Raw genomic sequence first — 19,678 nt, forward strand, 5'->3', positions numbered from 1 at the left:
AATTAGGCTTCAACTGTGATAAGTCAAAAGATAATAAACTCAAAGAGGGCAGGGTTCTCACCCGGTGGTCACAGAACATCAATAACATCAACTAGTCAACCAGATAATGTCACAGGCAGAATTACAGAGTTCCATGGCTCCCTTCTCATAAATGGTTATTACTTATACAGTCTACTGCTTAGTACGGACAGCTAGGTGGTGTTATCGCACACAGAGCTCAGGAGGAACTGAGTTCAAATCTGACCTCAGACATTTACTCACTGTTTGGCCCTGGGTAAGTCACTTCACTCTGTTTGCCTTAGTTTCCTCATCTGGGCTGGAGATCAAAATGACAAACGACTCCAGTGCCTTTGCCAAGAAAACCCCAAATGGGTCGTGAAGAATTGGATGTGACTACAATGACTGAATAAAAACAACTGCTTAGTAATCAGAAGTTCAGAAGAGGTAAAATGGACACCTCAGGATACCAGGCTCTGAGCTGATGAAAGCTTTCCTTTCACCCCGTCTCCTGTCCCCCACACCACCAGGTGACTTGTTGCCCTTTCATAGCGCCTCTTCCCTAAGTTTCTTGGGGAGAGGAGCTGTCTTGCCTGCTTGTGTCTGTATCCCCAGCATATAGTACAGAGACTGTCAAACAAGGGGAGCTTAACAAATATTATGGTTTTTTTTTCATCCATTGATGCTTTCACAAAGCTCTAAGAGGTCTCCTTGACCTAGGAATTGCCAAATCAGGAGATCCTCCTGCAGATCCCACATCTTTGTGGGGCATTCTCCTCCACCCTCAGCTCTTGCTGACTAGTGTCCCCCAGGTATGGTGGAGAAAGTGCTGGACTTGAGTCACAAAGATGCGGGAAACAAATCTTAGCTCAGATACTAACAGCTGGACATGGACAAAGCACATGATCTTCCTGGTCCTCAGTTTCCTGCTCTGTAAAAGGGAGGGTTGGACTAGATAGCTTTTAAGGTCTCTGCCAGCTCTAGTATATGATCGTAGGCCTTTCTTTTATGAATCTATCAAGGATAAACGTAGCCAATTTCCTCAACTTACAGAAGGAGAAACGGAAGATCGGGAAGATTACATAATTTGCCCAACGTCACGGAAGGAGTATGAAAATCATTGAGGAGCTTTGAACCCAAGTCTTCTGTCTACAGGTCACTGTTCTTTCTAATGGGTAACACTGCCTCCTAAGGACACAGGATAAAACCCACATCCCTTAGCTTGGGATTTGAGACTCTTCACTCAGAATCAACCCCATCTATTACCCTGCCAAATTGTTCCGCCATCTGGCCCTGCCGTCTTTCTCTCTCTGGGCATTCGTACAGCCATGTTCTCAAGGGGCATAAACTCTCCTAAGTTCTGTACACTAAAATCCTCCTTTTCCTTCAAGGCCCAACTCAGACATTGCCTCCTCCTGGAAGTTTTCCATCCCATCTTTTCTACCTCAAATGTACACTTTGGACTGTCCACGGACCTTAATCACATTCTACCTTCTGTCAAACTTACTCCAATTTGTATAATTCCATTAGGCTGCAAACTTTGGGGCAGGGGTCATAGCACTCCTTTATCTAGGAGTGCTTCATGGTGCTGTTCCACTAAAAAGACTAATAATGACTTCAGAGAACAGAAGCTGGTCTAAAATAAAGTCAAACACTAGCTATTTAATAAATTGCACAGTGGTATACTGTGTATATTTATACACACACGCATATATATATGGAATACAAAAACACAAATCCTTGTTCTCATGGCCCTACATTCTAGCAAAGAGAGAAATAATCATAATAAAAAATAAACCCAAGGTAACTTAGTAGTGGGGAGACCCTAGTAAACTGGAGAGTGGGGGATGATCAAAAAAGGCCTCATGGAGAAAATGGTGCTTGACCCGAGTTCTAGAGTAAACTGGAAGTTCCAAATCCCTTGTACAATTAAGGAGACGCGGATTCATCCTGGTTATGTGATCAGAGACCAATCTCATAGCACCTCTGATCCCCAATTTCCTCATGAGAATAACCGCAGGTAGACAATCTAAGACAAGTGTTCTGCATCAACCCCGAGCCATGAACTCTAACTCTGGGTTATTATTCTTTGATTTTCACTGAAATTCATCGCTGCTATGGCTGCCTTGTCCATATTCAGTGAGTGGGGAGAGGGTGTGTAGAAGGAAATAACTATTATGATGAAATGCTGTAAATCACAATCTTTTCCAGTTTCGAACTCCCCAATTTTATACACTTAGGTGGCAAAATCAAGCCATGTTGCTCTTACTGGGGGACGTAAATTGACAAGTTACACAGAAACTTTCATCCAAACACTTCATCCTTACTGATCACATTTACAGGTGTTCCCAGAACAGAAATGGAACTTGGCAAGTCCAGCTATTCAAATGGGGAAACTGAGACCCAAAGGTCAAGTGAACATCAGAGCAGTAAAGGATCTCAGATCTCAAGTACAACTCCCTTTTATTACGTGAGAGGAAACTGAGGCTCACAAAGCAGAAGCAGCTTTGGGTAATAGATCCAGATGGGAAGGAATTCTAGGCTCCTCTGTGACCAACTCCCTCACTTTACAGATGGAAAAAAATATTCCCAGAGACATAAAGAGTTTGCCCAAGAGAAGAGAGAGGATGGCTTTGCTTCAAAGCCCGGGCCTGACTCCAGATTCTTTGGTTCTTTCCATTGAGCCCTGACCCACTCATTTCAAATTTGAATTTCTCCTGGAGCCAACAGCTTTTATTACCTCAACATAATTGACAAAAAGAACACAATGCAACACACACAAACACACACACAACTTCCTGCTACAACTGCCAAATGACCCTTTTGTGTAACTGCCCATTACAATCCCAACTACAAATATGGAGGACGGATGACATGGGGCTACTGGAAAATGCTCTATGTTGTTCTCACCATAGTTCTTTTACATCCCCTCCCCTTTTCTAATCAACTCTATCCCCACTAACACTGATTTTCTTTGCCTTGGGCCAACGTTCCTACTGTTCCAATTATTTATTCCATGGTATATCAGTGGACTGTTGGTGTAAATGTACTTCAACAGAGAGGCCCCATCCCTCCTTCCACAACACAGCATCTCCTAGGTGTCTCCCATGGGCCAGGCTCTGTGCTAAGCCTTAATGACACAGATTGGAATTATTGGTTACCATTTATGTCGAGATTTAAGGATTGCAAAAGGCTTTATATATATTATACCACCTGACCACACCACTCCAAACCCCCATTCCACCAGTCTCGGGACTTTGAGGTTTTCACAGAAGAAGGGAGGAGGCCGGTGATCCCAAAAGTGAGGAACCTTTATTAGGAAGCCACAGGAAACATTGGGACTGAGTCCGGGTCATCATAAAGAAAAGGACACAGGAGGGAGGTTGATTGTAGGATCTCTGAGGTACCTACAAAGTACCAGAAAATAGCTCTACATGGAACAGAAAAGTAGCTGATGCTGCCTCCCACCCCACCAAGTTCTGCTTCAAGACTCCAGGGCAGGGGTCCTCAAACTACGGCCGCGGGCCAGATGCGGCAGCTGAGGACGTTTATCCCCCTTCCCCAGGGCTATGAAGTTTTTTTATTTAAAGGCCCACAAAACAAAGTTTTTGTTTTTACTACAGTCCGGCCCTTCAACAATCTGAGGGACAGTGAACTGGCCCCCTATTTAAAAAGTTTGAGGACCCCTGCTCCAGGGGAACAGTGAGCCCAGGGCTTTCAGATGACTTGTCATAAGAAGAAATAGGATAGTGCAGCTACATTCTACATTAATAGTCACAGTAACCCTTCAGAATTCTAAATTAGGAAAAACAGTTTTCCCTGGCCTCTAATACTTGGAATACAGGCTTTAAAAGGGCAGCAAAGGGTTTTCACAGGCTTTAAAAGGGCAGGAAAGGTTTTCACGAAAGCTCTGAGTATCTGGGTGAGGTGGATCCCTCACATTATTAGTACTTCAGCGAAGCCCTTTGAAATCCCATATCCATGAAATCCGGGACTCGGAGGTCAGGCCAACACACCCGATTTCATATGAAAACAAGCCTGGCATCAGTTAAAATAAGAGGCGGTTTCGAAAGCAGCCTATCCCAGAGAGTGCCCATTACAAACTTTTTTTTTCCTTAAGAGACTCTGACTAACTGCTTTTCAAAATGCTGGGATTCTCGATCAAGAGCTAAGAGGGGCCCAGCTAGTCGTTATACTGTTTTGGAAACTGAGGCCCAGTGAGGAAATGTCATCGGATATAGACAGCTGGAAAAGACATCAGAAGTCCAACCCTCTCGTTTTACAGAGCGGGAAACAGGAGGGACAGAGACAGAGTCAGAGACCGAGGGGAAGTGGTAGACCGTTATATTCCACTGGGAGCCCAACAGGTGACTTCATTCACTGTGTGTGCAGTTACAGAATTATGACCCAGCCACTCATTGCTACTTATGTGACCTAGAGCAAGGTATTGAATATCTTTGGGGCTCAGTTTCCTCCTATGGAAAAATAAGAAGTTGGGCTCAGATCCCTTCTAACTCTGGATCTCTGGTAATATGAGGAACCTACTTCATGGCTATATTATAGAAAACTTATAGCGAAGCAAAAATTAGCTACAAGCACCGGCAAGACCAGTAAGGTAAAATCTAGTAAATAAAGCAAAAACATAACTCTGAGGGAATCCGAAGGAAACAAAAGAATGTCCCGGCCCTCAACGAGGTTACCCTCAATGGAAGAAGGGGGTGGTGTAGTAGCTACTCCACACTGCCACCCCCTAAAGTCAACAACCAGGTGCCATCGTATTGTACAATGATGTCACCTCAGTGGGTTAATGCAAATTAATAATCAATGCTTGGTTACTAATTGTAGATTTAACAGAGTTTATACATTGCTAGACTTTAAAGAGAGATTTCTGCCTGCTGCTTGGTTCAACGAAGGGTTGCTGTAGCTGAGAAATCCAAGTCCAGCCAGGGAGAACTAGAAAGACCCTGCTTTCCTGTGACCCCAGAAACAGTGGATTTAAAAGCCAACCTCTTTTTTCCAGAGTTCACCAAAGATAAGCAAGTTTCATTGCCTGACTAATTCAAACTGAACAAAAATGACTTCCAATTAAAAGGGAAGTTCTCTGCCTCTTTCTCCCTTCCCTTATTCCCTCCCTCCCCTCTGTCTCTGTCTGATTCCTTTCCCTCCCTCTTTGTAGCTCTCCAACTCCTGCCTTTTTCTTCTTCCTTGCTTTCTCTTCTTCCCTTTCCTTTCCCCCTATCGTCCTTCCATTCTTCCACAAGGGGAAGTCACATTTGCTTCTTACTGAATTCTGGCCCCCACCCCCAAACCCCAGGGCTGGAACAAGCCTCGCCCTAAATTGAGCACCAGATAGTGGAGGCGGCCAATAGCATTTAATGGACCATCTCCCCACAGACTCCACGAGGCTGGCCATCTTAAAGGTCATTGAATTTCCCCGTGCTGCCCAAGACCCAACCTGAGGGAGGCAAGTGGAAACAGCTGTTTGGATGGTGACTAAGGCAGAAACGAAAGATCACTGTGGGCATATTTGCTGTAAAAGGCAAGTTCTTGTTTCTCCCAGTGTTTTTACCTAACATGAAACAGCCCTGGCTTTGAGTTACAAAAACAAGGAAAGGAAACCTGAGAAGTCTCGGAATCGCAGAAAGATCACAGAAATGAAGAGAATCGATCACATTCAGAGCCCAGTAGTAAAAGAAGGCAGGTTTCCTCGATGGAGGCAAAGCCGCTCCTGTGGATGGGTCAAAAAGCTCTCCCGGTCAATTCAATGAACTCAAGAGGCCGCCAGACGGACTGGATAAGGGTCAGGAGTCAAAGAGGTCAGTCTGTCACCAAGGCCGGGAGGCCAGCGGGAAACTCCCAACTCCATGGGATCCCAGATCTGTTGGGGAATTCTGAGGCTAACTGGACTGAACTGGAGCATCTGGGACTTGACTCAGGGGATGCTTCCCAATTCTATGGTTGAGAATGGATCCTCTTACCCCCTTAATATCTCATGTCTCATTTTCTAGCTTCTTTACTCCATGGTAATAAATGAGATGAATAGTACTCGAGTTAGTTCTCTGAAGTGCAAATGTCCATATATAAGAGCCCTACTTAGGCCAGGGCCAGGGACCAGACCAGTGCTTTTATTAGCATTGGGAATTCTCAGGAGTGATCCCTGTCCCAATATATTAACTTCCCTAAAACTTATATTTTTATAGAATTATAGTATGGGCACAACTGAAGTTGGTAAGACTGATCTTCCCAAATTCCCAAATCTGGCCTCACTTACTACCTGTGTGATCCTGGGCAGGTTACTCCATCCTATTTGCCTCAGTTTCCTCATCTGTAAAATGATCTGAAGAAGGAAATGACAAGCTATTCCAGGATCTTTCCCAAGAAAACTCCACATGGGGTAGTGAAAAGTCAGACATGACTAAAAATGACTAAACAGCAACAGTATGGAGAGCGGATACCCAGAGTCTTATAATCAGTATGGCTCGTACAAACTGATGTGAGCGAAACAAGCAGAACCAGGAATACTTTGTACATAGTACCAGCAAGATTGTGCCCGATCAACTCTGAAAGACTTGGGTCCTCTCAGCGGTTCAGTGATCCAATGCAATCCCAATAGACTGGATAGAAAATGTCATCTGCAATCAGAGCGAGAACTATAGAGACTGAATGCTGTATTCACTTTTTTTCTTTTTCTTCTATTTTTTCCTTTCGTGTTTTCTCCCTTTTGTTCTCATTTTTTCTCCCCCAACATGATTTATAAAGAAATATGTATTTAAAAAATGAATGGATATGTAATAAAAACTCATTACCATAAAAATAGACTATAAAATAAACATAGTTTAGAAAATCAGTATGACAAGATTATACATGATTGATGATCAATCCTGATGGATGTGGCTCTTTCCGACAATGAAATGATTCAGATCAGTTCTAATAATCTTGTGATGAAGAGAGCTGACAGATAGAGGACTGTGGGAATTGAGGGTGGATCACAACATAGCATTTTCATTCTTTCTGTTGTTGTATGTTTGCATTTTGTTTTCTTTCTCAGTTTTTTTTCCTTCTTGAGCCAATTTTTCTTGTGTAGCAAGATAATTGTATAAATATGTACACATATATTGGATTTAACATATATTTTAACATATTTAACATGGATTGAACTACCTGCCATCTAGGGGAGGGAGTGGGGGGGAAGGAGGGGAAAATTTGGAACAGAAGGTTTTGCAAGGGTCAGTGTTGAAGAATTACCCATGCATATGTTTTGTAAATGAAAAGCTTTAATTTTTTTTAAAAAAGAAAAAGAAATCAGTACGGATCAGATTTCTGGGTCCTTACATTGGCCCTTCATTCTTTCCCCAAGCTGTGGCTTAGAATAAACAATTTCTGAAAATGTAGCGTCACCATCACTGAAGGGAAAACCTCCCATGAGGAGGTTTAAGCCTCTGCTTTCCTTGTCACACATCCACTTTAGGCTGGCCTAGATGCCTCTGAGCTCCCTGAATATTGACAGGAACAACACCATAATGTCTCTAGATTCCCCATCTTCTTTCCTCCATGTTCACCTTCAAGCTGAGGAAAACGAACAGATTGAAGAGAAATCTCAAAGCAATTCTCACCTGTTCTCTCATTCTGTGAGAAGTTACACAGATTAAAACGAAACTTCTCTGAAAACCCCCAAAAAAGTTAAATTGGGAGGTTCAGGGGAGCAGATTCACATCTGTGCAGTCAGACTTCCCAGCCAAGGCCTGGCCAAGAGGTCAGAATCCCAGGACTTTCTGCAGCAGAGAGCCCTCCATGCCTAAGATCACCGGGAGCCACCAGCTCCCTAGGAAGATCAGAAACCAGGCAAGACCTGAAAGCACAAGGGCTACTCATTGAAAAAAATGAATTTGGATTTGAACTCAGGTCTTCCTCCAGACCTAGCACTCTATCCACTGAGCCACCCGGGCGCCTTGACATAATTTACTCTGCACATAATTTAGTACATGCAAGGTTATTGGTTGGTTGACTGGCGACCTCGTAGATAGAGGAGACTGAGAGTTTGGGAAACAGCTCACAAGCACGGTACGAGACCAGTGCACACTGATCAGGAGCCGGCTCTCTGTCACCCTTCAACCCAAAGCATTTCTCAACTCGCCGGTAAGATCAATCATCATCTTATCTAAAATGTAAAGAACCAGGAGAGTGAGAAATCTTTAAGTCACTGACAAGGACAAACTGGTTGTTGGAGTAGAAATCACGGGGACCCTGGAGAAGTGACTACCGTGTTTTAGAGTCTGTGATAGAACCATGTTGGGAAGCCGGAAATAAAACATGCATGCTTGTTGAGGGGAGAACTGATTTCAAAGTATACGGCAGGAGGACCGGTAGAATTCTATAGACTAAAATTCTATCCACAATGGCAACCCCGAAGGACTGGGCATCTATCAAAAAGAAAACTAAATTCAGAAAGAACAGCCAGCCACTCCGAAGAAGAAGAACAGGGCTGAACCAGATACACCCAGCGAAAGAACTCTGGGAGATGACTATGAACCACTACATAGAATTCCCATCCCTCTATTTGGATTTCCTTCACAGGCTAATTGTACACTATTTCAGAGTCCGATTCTTTTTGTGCAGAAAAATAACTGTATGGACATGTATACTTATATTGTATTTAACTTATACTTCAACATATTTAACATGTATTGGTCAGCCTGCCATCTGGGGGAAGGGGTGGGGGGAAGGAGGGGAAAAGTTGGAACAAAAGGTTTGGCAATTGTCAATGCTGAAAAATTACCCATGCATATAACTTGTAAATAAAAAGCTATAATTAAAAAAAAAACAAAACAAAACAAAACAAAACAAAAAACAGGAATTGTCTTAGAAAACAGATGTGGACACACAGGGAACTCTCACCGACCAGATGAGATTCTTGAAAGACAGAGATGGAAGCAAAACAGGCTCTTCAGCATAAATTCAGACCCAGGTTCCGTAATAGCCCTAAGATCACTAATACTCAAAAGAGCTGAGGTGGGTAAGGAAAGCTGAAGTTCGCACAAGCTTTTTTTTTCCAAGTTGAATTGGGAGAAAAAAGATCAAAGAAGAGATAGGACCACTTCTCAAGATAGAGGCGACCAATGGTAGAGAAAAGGCAGGAATGATTCCCCCCATGTCAGCATTTCTGTTGGGTCTAGCCCAGGAGAATAATACAAGTGCAACTAAAAGGAAGTGATGCCCCAAAGAAGTGAGGAAATGTTATGAGAACCTTTAGCTGCCCTGAAGGAATCCAAGCTGCCTGAGCCAGTTAATAATAAGTAACATTTATATGAATTCCATCCCAATACCCTAAAGAAACAACTCTCCATTGTGACTCCTGATGCATTATCCTTGGTCTCCAAAAAATCACAGAGGGCAGGAGCGGCACCATAATAAGGTGAGGGATGGGCAAATGGCCAATTTTCCAAAATCTGAAAGGGAAGAGAGTCTCTTTCATCTGCAGGCCAGGAAACTGATTTTAATTTCTGGGAGAATTCTTATATACATCAGGTCGTCAAAGTGGCTGGAGGCATTTTGAAAAGGCTTGGTCACCAATAGCTTCATTTCCCTTCATTTCCTTTTCTAACGAGGTCAGGGGATTGACCCTGATGATTTTATCTAGATTTTAACCAGGTACTTGACACAGATTTTTATATTCTTCTTATGGAAAAGAGATGGAGGTGAGGGCTCGAAAATCCTGCCCTCTGAGGTGGATATGGGAGTGGCTGAAGTTCTCTGCCAGCTGGAAAGGCCTGGAGCCTCTGGGGAAGGATCTCCTCAGTTACTTAGCTAACAGACTGCTTATCTGCAGATAATGCATGAATAGGAGAGAGAGTTTAATAGGCCAGATGATGTCAGGATCCCAAAGGAGCCCAACAGATTAGAATACTGGGGAGAAAGGTAAAATCTTACACCTGAATTTAAAGAGTCAATGTTCCACAGAACGATAGGGTAGAGGGTGGAGGGGACAGGGCCTGGAGTCACGGAGAACTGGGTTCAGATTCCAACACTGACATACAATGGCCGTGAGTCTTCACTTCTCATCCCCTTCAGAAGCTGTTCTCAAACACTAGAAGGGACAGATTCTTTGCCCTCATCTCTGTTTTAAGATTTCTCTGGATCCCTCTCCCTCCCCATCCCTTCTTTCCTCAGAAAATCCATTGCTGGGAGTCTCACCTAGCCTGAATCACTGAATGGGTGTTGCCTCAGTCAAACTGAGACTTGGGGAAGAACTTAGCTTAAAAAGGCGAAAATTTTTCCCTGGATTCAGGCCATCTCCAGTCATCCTGATCTGTATCCTGCCTCTGAGCGCCCATGACTCACAAGGAGAGGCTAAGGCAGCCCTCCCTCACTTAAATCCAAGTCACTTGCATGTCATGGCACCACTTCCCTGATGTCGCGGTCCTCTGCCAGAATGAAGGACAGACAACATTGTCTTTGGGACATCTTTGGAATTTTTCATCAAGATTCCGTGCAGGCGCCTTCTTCCTATTCTCTCGGCAGCTTCTTTGTGTGTCTTTCCCCACCAGACTGTAAGTTTCTCGGAGCAAGGCCTAGGTTTTTATTTGTCTCCTTGGGGCTTGGCACAGCACCTGCCCCACAACAGGAACTTTGTAAATCTTTATTGGTGTGTTGACACTGACAGAGGTTGCTGACCTGCCCAGGTAGAGGGAGTTGTCCATATGGGAAGTTTCTCACACTAATGAAATCATGGCTCTGGACTTTCTCTCTCTCTACCCCCTGTCCTGCTGGAAGAAAGGGACAAAAGGAGAAAGAAAAAGAAGAAAAAGGAAGAAAGGAGAAAGGAAAAGAGTAAGCCTTTATATAGAACCCAAATGTGCCAAATGCTGGAGAATTAAGCATGGGGATATAAATAAAAAACACAAATAAAAACCAGACAAAACTAAGTAATTAGAACTTTACAAATGTTACATTTGTATACCCTTCAAGGTAGATGCTATTATCCTCATTTTAAAGATAAGAAAACCAAAGCAGGAAAAGATTGACTTGCCCACAATCATAGTGAGTAAGTGTTATCTCAGGCTGGATCTGAACTTGGGTCTTCAAGACGCCACCCACCACACCATCAGATGTCCAGGAGGAACGAGACATGATTTACAGTAAGAAAAAGGCTGGGGTTTTGGTGTGCCACAGGCGCAGTAGCCTCCCTCCTCCATAACTTACTTCCAATTAATATTTAGGACACTAGAATTTTAGATATGGTTGTCACAGGAAAACCGCCAGAACTGGAGTATCCCGGTACAAGGTGACAATAGTTCCGTTTCCTCTTTCCTGGAAGGGCCAATTATGGAGAGGGGAAGCTGAGGTAGATCTCCCATCAAGACATCAGCCCTAATCTATTTTCTGATTAGCCTTGCCTCACACACCCCCCCCCCCCCCCCCCCCCCCCCCCCCCCCCCCCTCCCCCCCCCCCCGCCCCCCCCCCCCCCCGCCCCCCCCCCCCCCCCCCACCCCCCCCCCCCCCCCCCCCCCCCCCCCCGCCTGCCTGATCACTCCCCCTGGGAATCTCAAACTCAAAGGGAACTCTTCTTCTTCACTAACTCCTCTCTTCCCATCATCCTAAATCCTTCCCCTTCCCTCTTTCTGTGGAGGGTCCCGGCATCTTCCCAATCACCACCAGCCATAACCTCGGAATAATTCTTGGCTCTGCCCTCTCTCTTGCCAGCCTCACCATCCAATGAAGTGCCAGGTCTAGCTGACACCGCCTCCAAATCTCTTGCGCCCATCCCTCTTCTCTCTGTTCACTCTAATGCCTCATTTCCTCCCACCGGGGTTACTGTAGCAGCCACATAAATGGGTGCCCCACCTCTCCTGTCTCCCTTCTCCCATTCTATCTGCCAAAATAACCCTTTTCTCATTTGTAAACTTTCACTGGCACCCAAATGCCTACAGGATAAAGCCAAAAAGTCCTGGCATTCACGGGCCTCTGTTCACGGTTGGGTTCTCCTATTTTTCCAACCTTATTTCCCACGACTCTGTAGGCAGAACTGTAGATTGGAAAGAACACTGGGTCTAGAGACAGAGAATCTTTGGTGACTGCTGTGTATTTATGATCCTGGATGAGCCACTTCCCTTACCGGGGCCTCAGTTTCCCCAACTGTGAGATGACAAGATGACCTTTGAAGTCCCTACCAGCTTTAGATCAAGAACGTCTATGATCCAGTCCTATGGCTACTTTCTCAAACTCAACAGTCCAGACAAACTGTATTCTCTTAGCTCTTCTCCAACTCAGTGTTCCATCTGCTGCACCCCCGGCCTTCCCTAGCCCAGGAACACCCTCCCTCCTTATCTGTCTCTCAGCAGCCTTGCCTTCCTTCCAGGCTCAACATCTGGAAGCAAATGTTACCCCTCTCTCCCTACAGGCGTTTCCTTACCCTAGACCTCCCTTTGTGCACAGCAGCACAGCAGAAGGCAGCGCGCCCCACGAGATTGTCCGTTTACCTCACTACCCAATGTTAAGCCCAGAAGTTACAGGGCCTGTTCTTTCAGGCCTGGGGGACAGAACTAAAGCACACAACAGGACGGTGATTCGTTCCAGCCAACTCTGCCTAGGTGAGAGGCAATGTGGCGCGTTGATAGAGCTGCCTCAGAGACAGGAAAACCTGAGGTCAGGCTCTGCCTCTGACACCTGACTGTAGGATCCTAGACAAGTCACTTAACTCTCTCACAGGGAGAAATGAATCTTGTACCGGAATTCAAAGGGCCCACTTTCAAGGTACAACAGCACAGAAACAGAACTCTCTAAAAATAAGTTGCAGCGAGACGGCCAGTCCATATTGGCGGAGGGAGGGCCCTTACCTGAGAGGTCCCTGGCTTAAGAAAAGCCCAGGTCCCGTCCCTGCGGCTCTTACCGCCTCATATCTGGGCATCAGAGGACCAACTTCGGAATGCGCGGTATCCGGGTCATTTATTACTTGGGAATTTTGAAGCTATTAGCTCTGCTGAAACGATCACATGACCTAAGGAATGCTTCAGCTACTGCATGTGATGGAGGAGTGATTAAATTTACAGAAATGCTGGAGGACGCCTGGCGATTAACGGGCGCTAAGCAATAAACAGCAGGGATGGATTTTTGTAAAAAGTCTAAGTATCTCGAGATACATGAAAAATAACAAGCAAAAATTGAATCCTCATTTCCATTGAAGCACTAGGGGGAAGCCCGACATTCACAGTATAGGACAGCTGACCTGGGACTATTAGCCGGGTGTGTCACAGCATCTCCAACATTTTGGATCACAGTCCAGCTCTAAAAACAAGGCCCTCTGACCTTTGCCCAGCCCTTTTCGGGCTCCCCTCACAACAACTTCATGAAGAGGTGGGAAGTGTAAGTGATACTGTCCTGAGGCTGGAAAAGAGGAAAGGGATGTTTAGTGAGGTGAAGGGACTTCACTGGTGAGCTGGCTAAAAAGTAGAGAAGCCGTCCCTACCCATGATTCAGAAAGAGGCGGGGAAGGAGAGGAGAGGGGGGAAAGGAGGCGGAGGAAGAAGGAGAAGGAGGAAGAAAGAAAAGAAGGAAGAGGAAGAGAAGGGAGAAGGGAGAGGAGGAACAAGAAGAGAAGGAGCAGGAAGAGGAGAAACAAGAAGAGGAGGAGGAGAAGGAGAACCACAAAAAGAAGGAAGAAGAGAGAGGGAGGGAGAGAGAGAGAATGAATGGTGGAGGGGTAATATGACATAAGTCTAGAAGATAGAAAACATTATGAAGGGCCTTAGTGCCCAAAGATATATATTTGTCCCAGATAAAGATGGAACAACTACAATTCACTGGGCATTTTTTTTGGGGGGGGGAACCTGCACTTTAAGAATAGGAGGCTGGATTACAGAGAAGGGACAGGAAGTCGGGAGGCCACTTAATCCAGGCAAGAAGGAAAGAAGGTAAAGCAGGCTAGTGACGGTGGCAAGAAGCAGCCAGAAGTGAGAGGTATCCTGAAGGCAGAATGGCCAAACTTGACAAAGCCGGGAATAGGAGGAGGAAGGGGCCAGGACAAAGAGCCCGACTGTGAGGCTGGGAGCGCGGCAATCGCCAGGACGGAGGTCCCGGATATAGAAAGAAGTCACTCCGGAGAGCGGGTCGCGTGAGAGGGGGCTGCCGAGTGAATGTCTCTTCGGGGCACACTGGGCCTGAGCAGGCCTGTTCCGTGGCCAGTGATGATGTGGGAGGAGGAGGAGGAGACACACCAGAGCAATCTGCAATAATCATCGTTGGGGGATGGCTTGGCCCATGGGATCACCGAGGGGGCTCACCCCGCCCCCGCCAGGGAAGAGACAGAGGAGGCGCCATCAGAGAGGTAGGAGGAGAAGCCAGGGGCTGGCCCAGGAGGCCAAACAGGAGGCCGGGTCAGCAGTGTCACACGCCTGGAGAAAAGGAAGCATATTTCAAAAATGTCGAGGTCACAGTGGCCAAAGAGGGGGCAGCGTCAGCTGAGCGATGAGGTCAGAGGCCAGATCACCCGGGGCTGATAAGAAGGGCCAGACACAAAGCAGAGAGGCTTCCTCCCAAATGCTGTGGGTGGAAGGCTCAGGGAGGAGGTAACAGGGGCGGGCAAAGGGCTCTTTCAGCATGGGAGACATCTGGGGATGGGGACTGTTTGTAGAGGGCAGGGATGAAAGGAAAGAGAGGATGATTGAAGTGATGACCTCTGACCTCAGGGTCAGAACTCGGAGCTTCTGCTTCCTCACCTGTAATCTGAGAGGAGTGGACAAAAGGGCAACTCCTTCCTACCTGACTCTCTCTCAGCAAGCCTAGGAACCAATTAGTACAGCCTTCGAAATCCTCTCTTTACAGACCAGGAAACTGAGGCACAATGACCTTCACTGGGCTGCCCAGGATCTCACAGCTGTTGAGAGAACCCAGATTACCAAGCTTTGCTCCTTCCCGACCAACCCAAGCTTCCACTTGATTCTGTCCTTTCCAATCAACAGATAGAGATATTAAAACCCCAAATAAGGCGCTTAAAAATCCTGCCCTTTGCCCGATCCAATGATATCCAGAGAAATCATCTGCAGAGCCAGGGTATTTCCCCCCTACCCTCCATCAGATAGCAGCAAGCCCAACTCTGTCTGACGGAACCACAGAAAAGTGCTCAGACTGACCCTGACTTGGAGCCCTTCCAGCTACCACCTGCCTTCACACTCAGGGCTTAATTATAAGGAAAGAAACTTAAAAAGGGACAAACAATGGTCCCGTGTAACCCACGATCACCTTTTCAAATTTCCTCTGGAAAACTTGGCCCTGCGCTGCTCCCGGGGCGGAGAAATAACATCGTTCTTTCCTTGTCTGAGCCTGGGAAGACTTATGGCCGACCTCCGAGAGGCCCGTCCTACCCAGCATTCCCCCTGAGCTCTTGGGGGCTGCTAGTGTGGCAAGTGAAGGTCTCCAGGGCCCTGGCATAGCTTGGGGGTGAGGTCACCTGTCTGACCAGATTGCTCGATTTGGGGCTTTTCGAAGTCTCCAACTCCGGGCCTATAAATACTGACAAGCACTAGGAAAAGAACATTTTTTCCCCTCCAATAAATATAGTGAGCCGAAATATCCACGACTGGAAACCGCCCAATGTCCGTCCCGGGCATTCTAATTTATGACGCTGCCATGGTGGGGGAGGAGCCCAGAAAGCTTTCCTTAATTAAACTTCCCGAGCCTGGAATTTAACAAATATGTGATCACTGAAAAAGAACCATTTCAGTGGCTCTCAGTCCCGGGGTTGGCGAGATCTGTCGGACACACAGATAGGACACAGCTCGTAACACCCAAAGGTTCTCGTCGTTACTGCGTTAAACGTTTATTATTATTATAGCTTTTTGTTGACAAAACATACTCATGGGTAATTTTTCAACACTGACCCTGGTAAAAACCTTCTGTTCCAAATTTCCCTCTCCCCTAAATCCAGGTAGTCTAATACATGTTAAATATGTTAAAATATAGGCTTAACATTATTATTTAACAACAGCAGCCATGATTTTAATGTAGCCCATTTAGAGCAGGAGATGAGTTCAAATGAAGCTCATGAGCCTTGTGACCCTGAGCAAGGGACTTAGCTTCTGTTTGCCTCAGGTTCCTCCTCTGTAAAACGCGGCAAACAACTGGTTTGTTGTGAGGATTTAACGAGATAATGATCACTCTACACTTGTTGGCTATTATCTCCTAACTCTTCAAGGTGGAGGAAAGATAATAAAATGGAAAATGTAATGAAAAGGAAATAAAATAAAGGCCTCACCCTGAAATGGTTGGGAAGTGGGTTAAAAGTCACTCTCTCCAAGACGTTGCTGGGAATGGGGCATTGGTGATACTCTCCAGCCCACAGCCGGTTGCCCATCCCCTGGGACCTCCCAAAGTGCAGGGGGCCTTCCTCGATTTCCCCCGACTTCACGAAGACGATGGGATTGGTGGATTAAATGGATTTTTTTGGGTGAGTGAAAGATGGTACCTTGTCCATTTTGCTTTAAATTAAAGAGAATGAAATGAGGCCTGGTTCCGAGCAGATCCAGTTCCTTCTAAATCCCAGGCTCCAAACCGACAAAGGTCAACGTGTTAAATGTCTGAAACATGACCTCTTCCCCCCTCCCCCCCAACAGTTGTTCTTGGAGTACAAAGGGAAGTTGTTGTGGGTTGGGATGATGTTTTGAGATGTCACTTTTAGTTTGAAATGGAGCTCTCATTAGGTGAGGGCTCCCCAAAGATCAGAGGGAGGTCAGGTCCCCCCACTTTGGGTAGACCCCCCCCCCTTCCTGGCTTCCCAGTCAGTCCCCCAGCCCTCACCAGCCTGAAGAGCAGGGTCTCAAACCCAGGTTACCAGAGTCAATCGACACCTTGAGGCAGATAAAAACAGCAGCCAAAAGCTGACACCTCGGAGGGGAACTGGAATTTCCTTTTCACTGGGTGTGGGTGGGGGGAGGGGGCCACAGAAAGTCTCTCTTCCCCCCCTCCCACAGTGTTACTGGGGGGATTTAAATGAGGAGACCCAGGCTGGCTTCCTTATCACCATTCAGAGAAAGGCCGGCAGCATCCAGGGGCAAATGTCACTGACTTACTGCCAACTGCAGCCTGTAGGTCCTGGCCAAGTCATTTCCCTACTAAGCCTCAGTTTCCCCCACCCCATAAAATGGGATGCCACGGCTATCTGCAGATTGTCATGGATTTGCCAGTTCTGGACTTTATAATTCAAAGATAAGGCCACAAATTCTCCTTAACTATCCCTCCTCCTCTGGCCCCGAAGCCATTTGGGACCGATGCCCTCCCACAGGGAGGAGGTCAGCCCAGCCACAGAGAGCAGCATCAGCTGGGAAGACCAAGACTGGGCTCAAGGCTTCCCCTCCCCCCCAGTGAGGCCGGGATCCTGCTCCAGAGGTCCCCAAATAACCTACAAAGCGGGTCCCAAGGGGCGGGAGGGGCCCCTTCCCCAGGTGACGGGCAGGCTGGCCCTTCCAGCGGGGGCTCAGGGCGCTTGATAAGGCGGCCAGGCCGCCTTCCTGGAAGGTGAGCGCTCCAGGCTGGGCGGCTCGGGCCGACCAACCATCGCTGGCAGGAACCGGTCCCGGGCAAGGGCCCGCGCCCGAGGGGACCGGGAGCCGTCAATGAAACGTTTCCACACAATGAACAATGAAAAACCTTTCAGCGGAAGGAAAAACACCGCGGCCCAAACGGATCAAAAGTGTTGTTCAACAGGTCCTGCGGCTGGCCTGGCCTCCTGCCACCGGGCCGGGCCTCCTGTCACCGGGCCTCCTGTCACCGGGCCGGGCCTCCTGCGGCTGGCCGGGCCTCCTGCCACCGGGCCGGGCCTCCTGTCACCGGGCCTCCTGTCACCGGGCCGGGCCTCCTGTCACCGGGCCGGGCCTCCTGCTGCCGGGCCGGGCCTCCCTCCTGTCACCGGGCCGGGCCTCCTGTCACCGGGCCGGGCCTCCTGTCACCGGGCCGGGCCTCCTGTTACCGGGCCGGGCCTCCTGTCACCGGGCCGGGCCTCCTGCCGCCGGGCCTGCCTCCTGTCGCCGGGCCGGGCCTCCTGCGGCCGGGCCTCCCTCCTGTCACCGGGCCTGCCTCCATCCGCGATTCCCACCTGGCTACACCGGGAAGGGCCTCTCAAGCACCTAATCCCAGCTCTTCATTTTACAGCCCGGGAGACTGAGTCTGCCGGGCGAGGCGGGGGAAACGCGGCCGGGGCACGTGGCCCACCCTTGTTCTCAGATCCCTAACTCGCCACAGCTGGAAAGGGCCCTCCTCAAGGAGGAAACTGAGGCCCGCCCCGGGGAACATCTCACAGAGCTATAATTACAGACACGGAGCTGGACATTTAGACCCAACGTCTCCTTTCTCCAGCTCGGGAAACCGAGTCCTCAGGGAGGGGCCGGGGCTTGCCCCGAGCGTCCATTCGGGGACCCCGCACTTGCCGCGGCGGGAAAGGGCCCCTCAGAAACCAGCTGGTGGAAAGAGTTCATTTCTCACAGCAGGAAACCGAAACAGGGAAAGCGCCGGTTCCCCAATGAATGGGGGTGGGAGGGGGGCGAGGGGGAAAAGTCCGGGTCTTTCCATGCCTTATCCCGTTCTCCCCCCGCCCCCGCCCCGGCAAGACCCGCGGCGCGCCCTCCCCACCCCAAGGGAGACAGGGGGAGGAGGGCGGCGGCCCTCGGGCCCCAGGAAGCGACCCCCCCCGCCCCGCGCCGGGCCAGGGCCGGAGGCGGGCAGGAAGGAGGCACCGGCCCGGCGGTGGGAAACAAGCGCAAACTTCTCCGGCCCAGCTCGAACTTTCCTCGCCCGGTCCCGCGCCCGCCACCCCCCCCTTACCAGCTTCTGAGCCTCGGGGCTCAGACACTCGATCTCCTTCTTCTGCATGGCTGAGGACTCGGGGCCGGCTCCTCCGGAGAGCCCCAGCTTCGCGCGGGCGGGGGCGGCGGCGGCGGCGGGGGCGCGGGGCAGTTCCTAGCGCCCGGTTTCATTCATCCACGTTCACGTCCCGGGAGCCGGCGGGGGGGGGGGGGGGGGGGGGGGGCTCGGGCCCGCGGGAAGCCCGGGGAAGCCCCGCTCCTCGGCACGGGGGGCCCAACCTGCCTTCACGGCCGCGAAACTTCCATGCTCCCCTCGCAGCCCCGAGCCAGGAGCCGGGCCGTCCCGCCGCGGGGCCGCTCACCTGGGGCGTGGCCAGGAAGTGAGCCGAGGGCAGGTGACTCCGCGCCCCGCCCGCCGGGGCCCCCGCCGCCCGCGCCCCGACTCCGCCGCGCCTCCGCGCCGCCCGCCGCGAGTAACTTTCCGTTGCTCGGCCCCCACCCTATTTCTAGACACACAGGAAAGGCAGGCGAAGGCTGCCCAGGCCCCGCCCCTCGGCTCCCAGGCTTCCCTCTGAGTCAGCGGGAGCCGAGCTGGCTGCGAAGGTGCCCGGGGCAGACCCGCCGCGGAGCCTGGGCCGGCCCCCCGGTGCCTCCGGGTGATGGGAGCGGAGGCCGCCCCCCCCCGGGGGCTGGGAGCGAGGCCGGCCCCCCGGGGGCTGGGAGCCGGGGCCAGCTGGGAGCGGAGCCCTGGCGGCCAGGGAGCGGCCAGCCCCCCTGCCGGGGAACCGCAGGGAAATCGGAGGTTTCTCGGCCTCCCCGGGCACATTTCACGCTCCCCGGCCCTTAATTAACCCTCCGGGCAGGAGGAGGCCGGGCAGCCCCGGACCGGGGC

General features: G+C 49.3%; 1 protein-coding gene across 17 annotated transcripts in view; it reads right to left on the reverse strand.

Moving 5' to 3' along the window:
* LOC100921442 (leucine-rich repeat flightless-interacting protein 1) overlaps positions 1-19,678 on the reverse strand; it is a 165,665-nt gene that overhangs the window by 71,210 nt on the left and 74,777 nt on the right. Inside the window, exon 1 of one of the 17 annotated variants that reach the window (XM_031968227.1) lies at positions 18,806-19,453. The exons of the other annotated variants lie outside the window; for them this stretch is intronic. Coding sequence (XP_031824087.1) covers positions 18,806-18,853 — 48 coding nt within the window. The 5' untranslated portion in view covers positions 18,854-19,453. Of the gene's footprint in view, positions 1-18,805; positions 19,454-19,678 lie in introns of those variants that run through there. 17 annotated transcript variants of the gene reach the window in all.

The sequence above is a fragment of the Sarcophilus harrisii genome, chromosome 4, assembly GCF_902635505.1.
Source record: "Sarcophilus harrisii chromosome 4, mSarHar1.11, whole genome shotgun sequence".
In the NCBI taxonomy this organism is placed as follows: Eukaryota; Metazoa; Chordata; class Mammalia; order Dasyuromorphia; family Dasyuridae; genus Sarcophilus; species Sarcophilus harrisii.